The sequence below is a fragment of the Arachis hypogaea genome, chromosome 12 (genome assembly GCF_003086295.3).
Source record: "Arachis hypogaea cultivar Tifrunner chromosome 12, arahy.Tifrunner.gnm2.J5K5, whole genome shotgun sequence".
Taxonomy (NCBI): domain Eukaryota; kingdom Viridiplantae; phylum Streptophyta; class Magnoliopsida; order Fabales; family Fabaceae; genus Arachis; species Arachis hypogaea.
This window is the reverse complement of record NC_092047.1, coordinates 8101713-8114939: the sequence shown is the minus strand read 5'-3', so window position 1 is coordinate 8114939 and position 13227 is coordinate 8101713. Positions and strand designations below refer to the sequence as shown.

General features: G+C 39.3%; 1 protein-coding gene across 1 annotated transcript; it reads left to right on the top strand.

Annotated features, from left to right (window-relative positions):
* The first annotated feature begins 371 nt into the window (after positions 1-371).
* On the top strand, positions 372-2501 carry LOC140176605 (serine/threonine-protein phosphatase 7 long form homolog). The gene is made up of 5 exons (XM_072208129.1): positions 372-431; positions 1125-1362; positions 1450-1648; positions 1764-1851; positions 1944-2501. The coding sequence occupies exons 1-5, from the start codon at positions 372-374 to the stop codon at positions 2499-2501; spliced, it is 1143 nt and encodes a 380-aa protein (XP_072064230.1).
* The last annotated feature ends 10726 nt before the right edge of the window (positions 2502-13227 follow it).

Here is a 13227-nt window from a genome sequence, read left to right as displayed (position 1 = left end):
CCATGAAAGCTATCCAAGTAATTCGAACCAACCTGGTTCGAATTACTCACTTTTTGGCTCCAATAGTAATTCGAACCTACCTGGTTCGAATTACTCATTATTCGGCTATATAAGGAGTTCGAATCAGCCTCATTCGAACCATTGTTCCTTTCCCCTACCCCACCAAATCCCAGAGAAAACGACCCAGATTCAATCCGACAAAGACCTGATCGGAATACTCTGCCAATGGGGGACGATCCGGCAAGGTTATATCGGTTGGACGGAGTTGCTCATATAGCCGGGGTCATCAACGACGAGGTTAGTACATAAAAAACTTCGTGCTAGCGGTATATGTGAGTTAGTGGTTTTGCATGCGGTTTTAGTGGCGGTTTATGTTAGCGGTTAATCGAAGTGGTATTGCTAGTGGTTTAGTTGAGAGGTTTTGCATGCGGGTTAGATGGTGGTTTAGTTGGTGGTTTATGTTAGTGGTTTATGTTAGCGGTTTATGTTAGTTGTTTTATGTTACCTGTTTTACGTTAGTGGTAGGTGTTGGTGGTTTTATGTTAGTTGTTTTATGATAGTGGTTTAGGTTAGTTGTTTTATGTTAGTGGTTTACGTTAGTTGTTTTATGTTAGTGGTTTATTTTGGTTGTTTTATGTTGGTAGTTTATGTTAGTTGTTTTATGTTGGTGGTTTGTGTTAGTTGTTTTATGTTAGCTGTTTTATGTTAATGGTTTAAGTTTAGCTGTTTATGTTAGTGGTTTAGTTGTGTGGTTTATGGTAGTTGTTTTGCATGTGGTTCTCGTTAATGAATTGTTATGCGGTTTTATTTTGTATGATATTTTGTTGATGATTTATCGTCTTGGTTAATTAAGTCATTGGTTATGAAGCTAGTTCTAACAATGCGGTGCATGTAATGTGCAGCCACAGCGATGCATCAAGAGCATGTGGCGGCGGCAGCAGGGCATGCGACTCGATGACAGATACGTTCCGTACTTGCAGATGGCCGGATTATACCATCTTGCAAGGCTGAACGATAGATGGTTCCGATTAGATGAGGCCCTTGTCAGTGCCTTTGTCGAGCGATGGCGCCTGGAGACGCACACGTTTCATATGCCGTTCGGAGAGTGCACGATCACACTTCAGGACGTGGCATACCAGTTGGGTTTGACAGTGGACGGGCGTTACGTGAGCGGCTGCCTATCTGAATTCCAGATATACATCCAGGGTGGCCGTCCAGCTTGGGTGTGGTTTCAGGAGTTGCTTGGAGTGATTCTTCCTCCCAGCCAGGTTCAGAAGTACGCAGTAAACTGCAGCTGGTTCCAGGAGACTTTTGGAGAGTGCCCCGAGGGAGCCGATGACGAGACTGTGCGGCGATATGCCCGTGCGTACATCATGATGTTGTTGGGTACGCAGTTGTTTGCCGACAAGTCCGGCAACCGCATTCACATCAGATGGCTTCCCTACGTAGCTAGGCTTGAGGAGATGGGTACCTACAGCTGGGGGTCTGCAGCACTGGCATGGTTGTACCGGTGCATGTGCCGAGTGGCGAACAGACATGTGGTCAAGTTAGCGGGCCCACTACAGCTACTTCAGTCTTGGATCTTCTGGCGATTTCCTCGGTTTAGGCCTGCAGGGTATGAGACGTTCAGCTGGCCATTGGCCTCGAGGTACTCTATTCATCATTCTCTACTTCAATTTAATATACATTACTCCATGTTCATTAATAATGTAATACAAATCTCTCACACGTTTAATTAGCCATAAGACACTTGTAAGATGCAGGTGGTCAGGTTACAACCCTTCCGGTAGCGAGAAGGGTCCTAGAGTGCAGATGTGGAGGCTGAGGATAGACAGGTTACAGGACAGAGAGGTGAGTACGCTACTTACTAAGTTGCTTTAATTAACCACACTTTATGAATTGCGTCCAAGAGTTGCCCTGACAATGTTGAGTTCTCTGTGCAGTTTATCTGGATGCCGTATAGCAGCCCCGACGTACTTCAGGTTGTGCATCCAGAGGCTTTGGAGCCTCGGCATATGGCGTTGTGGCAGTCTGTGACGTCACTGATATACTTTGCCGTCATAGAGTGGCATCAGATATATAGGGTTCTTCCGCAGTTCGGCGGGGTCCAGCCCCGTCCGCACCCCGCCCTGAACATCGACTTTCTGATGTCGAAGGACGGCAGAGGAGGCGATCGATGGTTCCTGTACCACTTGCAGATATGGCATCTCCATTGGGAGTCTCGTGCGGAGACCATGCTGAGGTTTGATGTTGTTGCCGACCCTGGACCGTCGCATGAGTTCCTGGAGTGGTGGAGTCAGCATGGGAAGAGGTTTTTGTCTCCGGGGATGTCCTTGGGGGATCCGAGAGCCGTTCCTATTCCCGTTGAGACGTCCCAGCGCGGTGCTGGGCGAGTTCCTGACATGGATCGTGTTGAGGACGTGCCAGACAGGCGTCGGGTGGAGAGGAGGGCTCGTGTGGGGACACGACGGAGCCAGCGTGAGTGGAGGTGGCTTGATTAGGCTATGGACGAGGATGACGATGCCGGTTCCTCTGGAGGCGAACGACGAGGCCAGGGAGGGAGACGGAGAGGGCGTGCTGCGGCGGACCACCCTGGTCGTGAGGCGGACGACGATGACGACGATCAGCATGGGCCCGTTGTTGGGGATGTTGCAGGGGCTGCTGCAGTTGCTGGTGTTAGTGGACATGATGGCGGACATGGAGGTGAGTGGTATGGGTCGGGTATGGGTGACGGGGCTGACCCTGGTGACGCTGGACTTGGGTCAGGGCCTCTTCGAGATTACTTCGTTGGTGTACCCGGCCATGACCAGACTCTGCAGGAGAGTACCCCATGGGTTATTTTAGCCATGTTTACTGTTGTTGTTTATTCATCATATTGTACTTTGAAAACGGGTGTTTACTGGATTGTATTAGTGACTATCATAATCATCGCATAATCAGACAATTTAATATGTAGATTTATTTTTTAAACTTTGCATTTAGTGGACTTGTAGAAAGACGCAAAGTGAAACATAGCATGTTCATTAGTTAACGCAGCATGCACAACACAACGCAGAAAGATCAACAAAAAACATGAGTGCTCAAATACAACATCGAACAAGGAAAATTAAATAAAATAAGTACCAACACTAAGAACATGGCTACTAATGGCCCACTGTGTGAGACGATCCTCCGAGCTGTGGGCAACTCCGACGTGTGTGTCCGGGTTGGCGACATAGGCCACATCTCTTTGGCCGGTTCGGATATGCCTCGTCCATATTTGTCCATATCCTAGTGGACCTTGGACGACCCTCTCTTGCACACCTCTTGTCAGGATCCGGTATAACAGTGGGCCCGTCGTATGGTGGCCAGAAACCCTCTGGAATCGGAGGGGTGAATCCCATCCGATACACGCTGAATACCGAGCTAATCCGATACACGCTGTGAACATAAGCGGTCCAGGTAACCCGTGAGTAGGCACAACATGCAAGTGCGTGCTGACACGGGAAATGAAGCGCCTGGAAGTACCCACAGTCACATGTCTGAGAGGCAAGCGATACTCTGTAGCTACCCAATGAGAAAGAACCAGTCGGAGTGGTCTCTGCTACGGTGAACTCGGAGTTATCCTGGTCATACAAAGTCACCGTGAAGCACCTGGCCGTCTTCAAGTTGGCCTCAATACACTTCACCAAGTGCTGACTGAATTGTTGTCCAGTTCCCATCTGGGCCTCAGCCTCTCTCCCCTTGCGAACAAAGTGTTCCGCTAGCCTTCCATATGTTGCCTTCACCAGGGAGCATACAGGGAGGTTTCTGACACCCTTTAGCATTGAGTTCACACACTCGGAGATATTCGTCGTCATGTGACCGAATCTCCGCCCCTCATCACGATGCTGAGTCCACAAGGAATAATCAATCCGGTTTGCCCACTCACACATCGCCGGGTCTTCAGACCACAGAATATCAAACCAGTAATCAAACTCAACCTCAGTCTTGGCATACGCCGCATTCACAAGAAGCCTCCATGCGTCTTTGCCCTTGAAGGTAAGGGCAAAATTAGCCGCTACGTGTCGAATGCAGAATGCACGGTATGCAGATGGAGGTAACCAACCTCCGTCAGGAGCCTCAAGCGTAGCCTTGATGCCGTTATGCCTATTCGATATAACTAGCAGACCCGGCTGCGGTGTCACGTGTTGTCAAAGGTGGGAGAGAAAGAATGTCCAAGACTCTGCATTCTCACCCTCTACTAGTGCGAAAGAAACAGGTAGAATGTTGGAGTTTCCGTCTTGTGCAATCGCGATGTGCAACGTTCCCCCGTACTTGCCATACAGATGGGTGCCGTCAATGCTAACTAGCGGCTTGCAATGACGGAATGCCTCGATGCACGGTGGAAACGTCCAGAAAAGTCTGTGAAAATAAGCTTGAGACTCGTCTACTTGTCCACCAACTCGAACGGGGCTCGTCCTTAGGACTGCAACAGTACCAGGCATTGTCAACTGGACTCCCAACACCCACCTAGGGAGCTCGTTGTATGACTCATTCCAGTCACCGTAGATGAGGGCAATAGCCTTCTGCTTCGCCAACCAGACCCTCCTGTAAGTCGGCCTAAACCCAAAGTGTGATGCGGTGGCATTTAGGAGAACTTTGATGCTGACGGATGCATCAGCCCTAACCATTGGCATAATGAACGCCGATATCACATGATAATCCAAACTCCTGTGGTCACTCAAGATGGAGGTGGCAAGACAAGTGTGAGGTCCATTGTACTGTTTGACCTTCCAAATGCCCTTGCGCTGCCGGAGACTCAGTCGAATCAACCATGTGCACCCATTCCCAAACTCAGAACACTTGCCCACATACCGGCGATAATCAGACTCCACTACCTTGTACTGTACCCCTCGCCGGATGCTGTAAGTCTTCACACTTAACAGGGCCTCGTCTTTATCCTGAAATTGCTGACCAACCTGGAACTCTGTCAGACCAGCAGTCTCTTCCGCATCTCTAGCTCCGAATCCAACAGAGTGCCCAGAAACCCCCTCCTGCCTCATGGCATCCAAGTCCAAAGAGGAAAAATGTGGTGGATACTGCTGTGTGCCAGAGCTAGAACCACCTACCGCCAATGCAGGCTCACTCGCTCCAATATCATCGCCGCTGTCATCATCAATCATATCCAGCTCGACGTCATCCTCCTCTGCATCACCCAACAATCCGTCTCCAACGCCAAGCGGTGCAACGCCCTGTAAAGCGTTCGGCAGAAATTTCCTTGATCCTACCTCGTCGCCTACGCTGCCATTGAGATCAACAGCAAAAGACGGGGAGGCAATAGGTTGGACCGCTGGCTCGTACACAGGGACGGAGGAAGAAGCAACGGCAGGCCTGGAACTAGAACCGGCTGCCGTGGCTAAAGTGGTGGTATTCTGGTTCGAACCCCCTGAGCTGGATACCACATCAACCAGCTTTGCCAATAACTCTGGTGTCCTTACCTCCGGAAATTGCCGCCGACAAAAAAACATGACTTGCAAGTCCTCATCACTACGAATCGTGAAACAATCATACTTCACCGTATCCTGAAGGACCGTGATTGGAATGCGATAGAAAAACTTCTTAACCCGCTTCGCACCTTCCAGACCAAGTTTCATCAATACAGATCTAACAAGGTCATCATAGCTCGTCGTAGGACTCACTACAATACAGAGAGGATCCTTATCTGTGAACTTCACCCCGGAACGAGTTTTCCTCTTAATGGATCCTCTGTGGTGAACCAAAACAACAAAACTCTCCTCACTAGCCATCTTACACCCTCTAATGAGAGCAACTCACGTTTACGACCATATATATACAGCTCTGTCTCTCACTAATTCGAACCAGCCTGCATCGAACTATAGTTTGTGTAATTCGAACCAGCCTGGTTCGAATTACTTTGGCCAGCTTCTCTCTCTATAATTTGAACTAGTATGGTTCGAATTACGTGCGTTGCTAGTTCGAACCAACCTGGTTCGATTTACGTTGAATTCTTTATTGGTAATTCAAACTGCTCTGGTTCGATTTATTACTAAATGCAGTTCGAACCAGGTTGGTTCGAATTATATTAAAGTATTATTTGGCTCATTACTGAAACAATTTTGATTTTGGCTTATTTAGGTAAATTCCAAGTTGCATTGGCTTATTAACGTTTTTTGCCCTTAAAGTTTTGACATTAAAGTTTAGGATTTATGGTTAATGTTTAGAATTTAGGATATAGAGTTTTTTTAATTAGGGTATGGGACTTATAAATTAAGGTTTAGGATTTAGAGTTTGAGAAATTAGAAGTTTAGAATTTATGATTCTTAGATTAGGAATTAGAGTTTGTGTTTAGAAACTAGGATTTAGTATTTTTTTATTAGGATTTTGTGTTTAAGTTTTAGAGTTTAGAGATTCGGATTTTAAATTTACTATTAATGTATAGATTATGATTTTGAGTTTAGTATTTTAGATTTAGAATTATTTAAATTAGGGTACGTGGTTTTATGAAATGTTGTTTTAAGTTTTAGGATTAATAATAAACCTATACAAAAGTCAATGAATAATAGCTCAAATGGCATAATCTCCCCATACTCATCTAAGAGGTTGCGGGTTCGAGTCTTCATATCTTTGGTAAAAAATAAAATAAAATAAAATAAACCTATACAAAAAATTCAAAAGAAACCACGATTTACTTAATATACATTATCATATATTGATAACAATACCTCTATTAGTTTATTTTTGTTATGTATGTTTAATATTGATTATTATTTAAGGTGATTGATTTCAAAAAAAATATAAAGATCAATTTAAAAAATTAATTATTTTTTAAAGACGAATTTAAATATTAACTTAATATAAAACCTTTACCTAAATTTTGGATAATATATATTCTATCAGGTTAAAAACTAATTATGTACAGAAATATGATAACAAATTATTTATTAATTCTCAACCTATTATTTAAAAAAATTTATTTACTATGATTATCTATAGTTTATATAACAAATAATTAATAATTATATAAAAGTATATATCAAACCACTTTTATTCTTACATATGAATATTCTAATTACTGATTAAATGTTGTATTAATATTTATATATATTATGTTTAATATAAGATTTGAGATTTAGTGTTTAAGATTTTAAATTTTGAATTTAATATTTAGGAATTAGAGTTTAGAATTTAAAATTTAAAAGCTAAGCTTTGAATCTAAAAATAGATATTGAGACTTTCATAATCCTATATATGAATAAGTTGAAATACAACATGTAAAACTATCATGTAACTATGTAAGAATATCATTGTCAATGTGATATTATCAAAATATTAATAATAATAGTTAGAGATGAGAGATTTTTTTTTTTGTTTGGGTCATCACTTAAGAGTTAATCAAGTATAGAAAAGTAAAATTAACTTTTTAAAATTAATCACCTTAGTAATGGTTTAATATTAAACATACAAAAAAATAGAATAAACTTATTATATATAATTTACAAAATATAGTGTACAAAATTAAAACTATAAATTATGTTTGTAATAATTTAAAATATATATTTAACTATTCAAATTAATTTACTAAAAATAAATATACAAAATTATAAATAAAAAGTTACAAATTATTTAAAATACATTATTATTTATTCATAACAATATTTACCCTTTATGTTACGAAATGGATGTCCATATATCTATTCAATATTTACTCAACATAATCTATTCTTCCATTCAAGTACTATTGGGAAGTACAAACATTAAAAAAATAAGCGGTGCATATTTTTCAGCATTTGAAAAAGTGAAACATTGCACATGTATAAATAGGAGAATAAGGCTGAGGCTTTTGATACACAGCAATAATAAAAGCAAATACTTTCTCTCTCTCTCTTTTTTATATGCACTACAATATATAGCACTTTTATTTTCTCTCTTCACATACTACTAATATAATATTAATATATTATCTTTATAGTAGTATAATAGTATTGGTAAATTCTGATAGTAGTGTTTTTCTATTTATACTTTACTTTATTATCTCTTCCTTATTTATTCTACAATACGTTATCAGCACGAGACTCTTGATCAAATTTTTAGGAAGACTCAGGTAACAAATTTTCATTATGTCGAAACTCTCTCATCTTGAATTCAATGCTCTTGATATATCTGAAAACAATTATTTATCATGGATATTAGATATTGAAATCCATCTTGATTCAATGGATCTTGGAGATACCATTAAGGCTGAAAATAATGCATCACAGAAGGATAAAGCCAAAGTCATAATTTTTCTTCGTCGTCATCTTGATATAGGATTGAAAAATGAATATATCACATTAAAAGATCCTGCAGATCTTTGGAAAGACCTTGAAAAAAGGTACAATCATAAAAAAACGGTGATACTTCCTCAAGCCCGATATGAATGGACGCACTTGCGTCTGCAGGATTTTAAATCCATAAATGAATATAATTTTGCAATGTTTCAAATCACCTCACGAATGAAATTATGTGGGGAAAAGATAACTGATCATGATATGTTAGAGAAAATTTTCTCAACCTTCCATGCCTCGAATGTGCTCTTGCAGCAGCAGTATCGAGAAAAAGGGTTTAAAAAATATTCTGAGTTAATTTCTTGTTTTCTTGTTGCTGAACGCAACAATGAGTTACTTTTAAAGAATCATGAAGTGCGCCCAGCTGGTGCCGCCCCATTTCCTGAAGTAAATGCGGCAAATTACCCCAGAAGAGGTAAATTGCAAGGTTTTAATAATAAGAAAAATTATGGAAGGAAAAGGAATTATATTCAAAAGAGATGATCTCACCAGAAGTGGGATAAAGAAAGAAATATTGGGCAAAATAAATCAACAGAGGATAAGTATTTCTGTCGTGGTGGAAAGGGCCATTGGTCACGTACCTGTCGTACCCCAAGGCACCTAGTCGATCTCTATCAAGCATCTTTGAAAAAAGACGACAAAGGAACAGAAACGAATTTTTTTTTCAAATGATGCTGAAAATTCCACCACTCATTATGATGTATCTGATTTCTTTGAGGACCCTGAAGGAAATATTGGTCATTTGATCAATGATGGAATAGTTTAATATGTGGGATTGTTAAGTATCTATGCAAATAAATAATGTAAAGAACTTATTGTTAAGTTTTATTTTCTATGTATTTAAGTTTCAAATGTGATGTATATAAGTAATGAAACATTAATGTTTATGAATTTTAAAATCATTAAATGTGTCAAGTTTTAAAATAAAATTTTAGTATATGACATTATTTTTATGTACGATGTTTCTTAGAAAAATAATTCCGATCAAGTATTCAATTTAACTGTGCATATTACTTATTTTATTATTATTATTTGTCTTTGAAGAAAATGGCAAGGATATATAATGAAAATGTATGCCTTGCGGATAGTGCAAGTTCGCACACCATTCTCAAATGTGATATATATTTTACCCATCTTGTGCCAAAAGAAGAATATGTTAATACTATTATTGGCTCAGGCAATGTGATAGAAGGCTCCGGAAGAGCTATAATTTTGTTTCCTGGAGGAACAAAATTTATAATAAATAATGCACTATTATCTACTAAGTCCCTGGGAACTTGTTGAGTTCTCAAATATATTCGCCGAAATGGATATCATGTTGAGATAATGAATGAGAAAAATCATGAGTATTTATGTATCACAACTCATGATTCAAATAAGAAAGTTATATTAGAAAAATTACCCTCACTTTCATCTGGGTTATATTATAGTATTATACCAAGATTAGTGCAATTGAATCACATGCCACTGTAAACCAGAAGTTTACTAGTCCAAATGAATTCATAACTTAGCACGACCGATTGGGTCATCCGCGAACAACCATGATAAGGAGAATTATTGAAAACTCCCATGGACATTCACTAAAGAACTAGAAGATTCTTAAATCTAGTGAATTTTGTTGTGCTGCATGTTCTTAAGGAAAGTTAATTTTAAGGCCATCACAAGTAAAGATTGGATTTGAGTCCTCTGAATTTCTAGAAAGGATTCAAGGTGATATATGTGGACCTATTCATCCACCATATGGATCTTTTAGATATTTTATGGTCCTAATAGACGCATCTTCGAGATGGTCACACGTGTACTTGTTATCTTCTCACAACCTGGCGTTTGCGAGATTACTGGCTCAAATTATTCGATTAAAAGCACAATTTCCAGAAAATCCAATTAAAGCAATTTGTCTTGATAATGCTGGTGAATTTACTTTCCAAGCTTTTGATGCTTATTGTATGGCTAATGGAATAAGTGTTGAACATCCAGTAGCTTATGTTCACACACAAAATGGGTTAGCAGAATCACTTATTAAAGGCCTCCAATTAATTACTAGATCCTTACTTATGAGAACAAATCTCCCAACCTCGGTTTGGGGGCATGCTATTTTACATGCCGCAGCACTTATTCGTTTGAGGCCAACGAGTTACCATCAATTCTCTCCTATGCAATTAGCTTTTGGCCAGCAGCCAAATATTTCCCATTTAAGAATATTTGGGTGTGCGATATATGTTCCCATTGCACCACCTAGTTGCACCAAAATGGACCCCAAAGAAAATTGGAGATATATGTTGGATATGATTCTCCCTCTATAGTGAGGTATCTTGAGATACAAACTGGAGATGTATTTAAAGCCCGGTTTACAGATTGTCATTTTGATGAATCAAAATTTCTAACATTAGGGGGAGATAATAAGCTTCCTGAAAAGGAACTTAATTGGAATGCATCATCGTTGATGCATTTAGATCCTCGATCAGGACAATGTGAACTATAAGTTCAAAAGATTATACATTTGCAAAGAATAGCAAATGAATTGCCTGATGCATTTTTCGATACAAAGAGGATAACCAAGTCGTATATACCAGCGGAAAATGCCCCAATTCGAATTGATGTCCCAGTTGGACAAATTGCCACCGAAGCAAATACACGCCAGAAGCGTGGCAGGCCTGTCAGTTCCAAAGATAAAAATTCTCGAAAGAGAAAAGAGGTAAATACTATTTCTGTTGAAAAAGACATAGAAAAGACACCTGCAGTTGTCCAAAATTTTGATATAACGCCAGAAGACGTTCAGGTACCTGAAAATTATGAAAATGACGAGATCTCGATAAATTATGTCTTTACAGGAAAGAAATGGGACCGAAATAAAACAATTGTCAATGAAATATTTGCATATAATGTGGCATTAAATATCATGCATGAAAGTAAGGATCTTGAGCCAAGATCAGTCGAAAAATGTCGACAAAGGAATGATTGGCCAAAATGAGAAGAAGCCATGAAGGCTGAGCTAGACTCACTTGCAAAACGTGAAGTCTTTGGACCTGTAGTTCATACACCAGACGATGTAAAACCTGTTGGATACCGGTGGGTATTTGTGAGAAAATGAAATGAGAAAAATGAAGTCGTGCACTACAAAGCCCGACTTGTGGCACAAGGTTTTTCACAAAGGCCCGGCATAGATTATGAAGAAACGTATTTCCCTGTAGTGGATGCAATAACATTGCGTTATTTGGTCAATTTATCTGCATATCATAAATTGCATATGCATTTAATGAATGTGGTAACAACCTATTTATATGGCTCATTAGATCGGAATATCTATATGAAAGTCCCTGAAGGACTAAAGATATCTAAACCATTCAATGAATATTCACAAGGGTTATACTCAGTCAAATTACAAAGATCTTTATATGGTCTAAAGCAATCTGAACGAATGTGGTATAATCGTCTTACTGAGTATCTGGCCAAAAACGGATTCAAGAATGATGATATCTGCCCCTGTGTTTTCATAAAGAAATCTGCATCTGGATTCATTATAATTGCCATGTACATTGATGATTTAAATATCATTGAAACTCCTGAAGAGATTCCAACAATTATAAAAACTCTAAAAGAAGAGTTTGAGATGAAAACCTTGGAAGGACTAAATTTTGTCTCGACCTGCAGATCGAGCATATAAGAAACGGGATCTTTATTCATCAAACAACATACATAGAGAAGATCTTAAAAAGATTTTATATGAATAAATCACATCCCTTGAGTATCCCAATGGTCGTAAGATCTTTGGATGTGGAAAATGATCAATTTCGTCCTAAAGAAGAGAATGAAGATATCCTTAGTTCTGAAGTACCATATCTTATTGCCATTGGAGTACTAATATATCTTGCTAATAATACACGACCCGATATATCATTTGCTGTGAATTTATTAGCAAGGTATAGTTCTTCTCCAACCAGAAGACATTGGAACAGAATCAAACAAATCTTTCGATATCTTCATGGGACGGTTGATATGGGATTGTTTTATCCCTATGGATCCAAGTCACAACTAGTTGGCTATGCAGATGCTGGCTACTTGTCTGATCCACATAAAGGGAGATCTCAAACAGGATACCTGTTCACATATGGTGGTACAGCTATATCATGGAGGTCCACGAAACAGACGATAGCAGCAACCTCCTCTAATCATGCTGAAATACTAGCAATACATGAAGCTAGTCGTACGTGTTTTTGGCTCAAGAGTTTGATCCAATATATTCTGTCATCATGTGGACTGATTGATCATAAGATAGCTCCAACTGTTCTGTTTGAAGATAATACAGCATGCATTGCTCAACTTAAAGGCGGATACATCAAAGGTGATAGAACAAAGCATATTTCTCCCAAATTCTTCTTCACTCATGATCTTCAAAATCAAGGGACAATTGATGTCCAACAGATCCGCTCAAGTGACAATTTGGCATATTTATTCACAAAGTCACTCCCAAAATCCTCCTTTGAAAGATTGGTACATGAGATTGGGATGCGCCGATTTCGAGATATTAAATGATGTCGACAAGAGGAGGAGACTGTACTATTTTTTCCTTCGTCAGGTTTTTTCCCATTGGATTTTTCTTGACAAGGTTTTTAATGAGGCAGTCCCCATCACAAAGGATATTGTACTCTTTTTTCTTTACTAAAGTTTTTTTCCCATTAGGTTTTTTTTAGTAAGGTTTTAACGAGGCATAATCCTAAATGGACATCCAAGGGGGAGTGTTACAATATGGATGTCCATATATCCATTCAATATCTACTCAGCATAATCTATTCTTCCATTCAAGTACTATTGGGAAGTACAAACATTAAAGAATAAGCGGTGCATGTTTTCCAACATTTGAAAAAGTGAAACATTGCACATATATAAATAGGGGAATAAGGCTGAAGCTTTTGACACAGCA

Bases quoted from the DNA above. Each gene is read 5' to 3' on its own strand.
- LOC140176605 (XM_072208129.1), top strand. From the start codon at position 372: ATGTTAGCGGTTAATCGAAGTGGTATTGCTAGTGGTTTAGTTGAGAGG. The intron at 432-1,124 runs GTTAGATGGTGG...ATCACACTTCAG, and splicing joins TTGAGAGGTTTTGCATGCGG to GACGTGGCATACCAGTTGGG. The intron at 1,363-1,449 runs GTGCGTACATCA...TTCCCTACGTAG, and splicing joins GACTGTGCGGCGATATGCCC to CTAGGCTTGAGGAGATGGGT.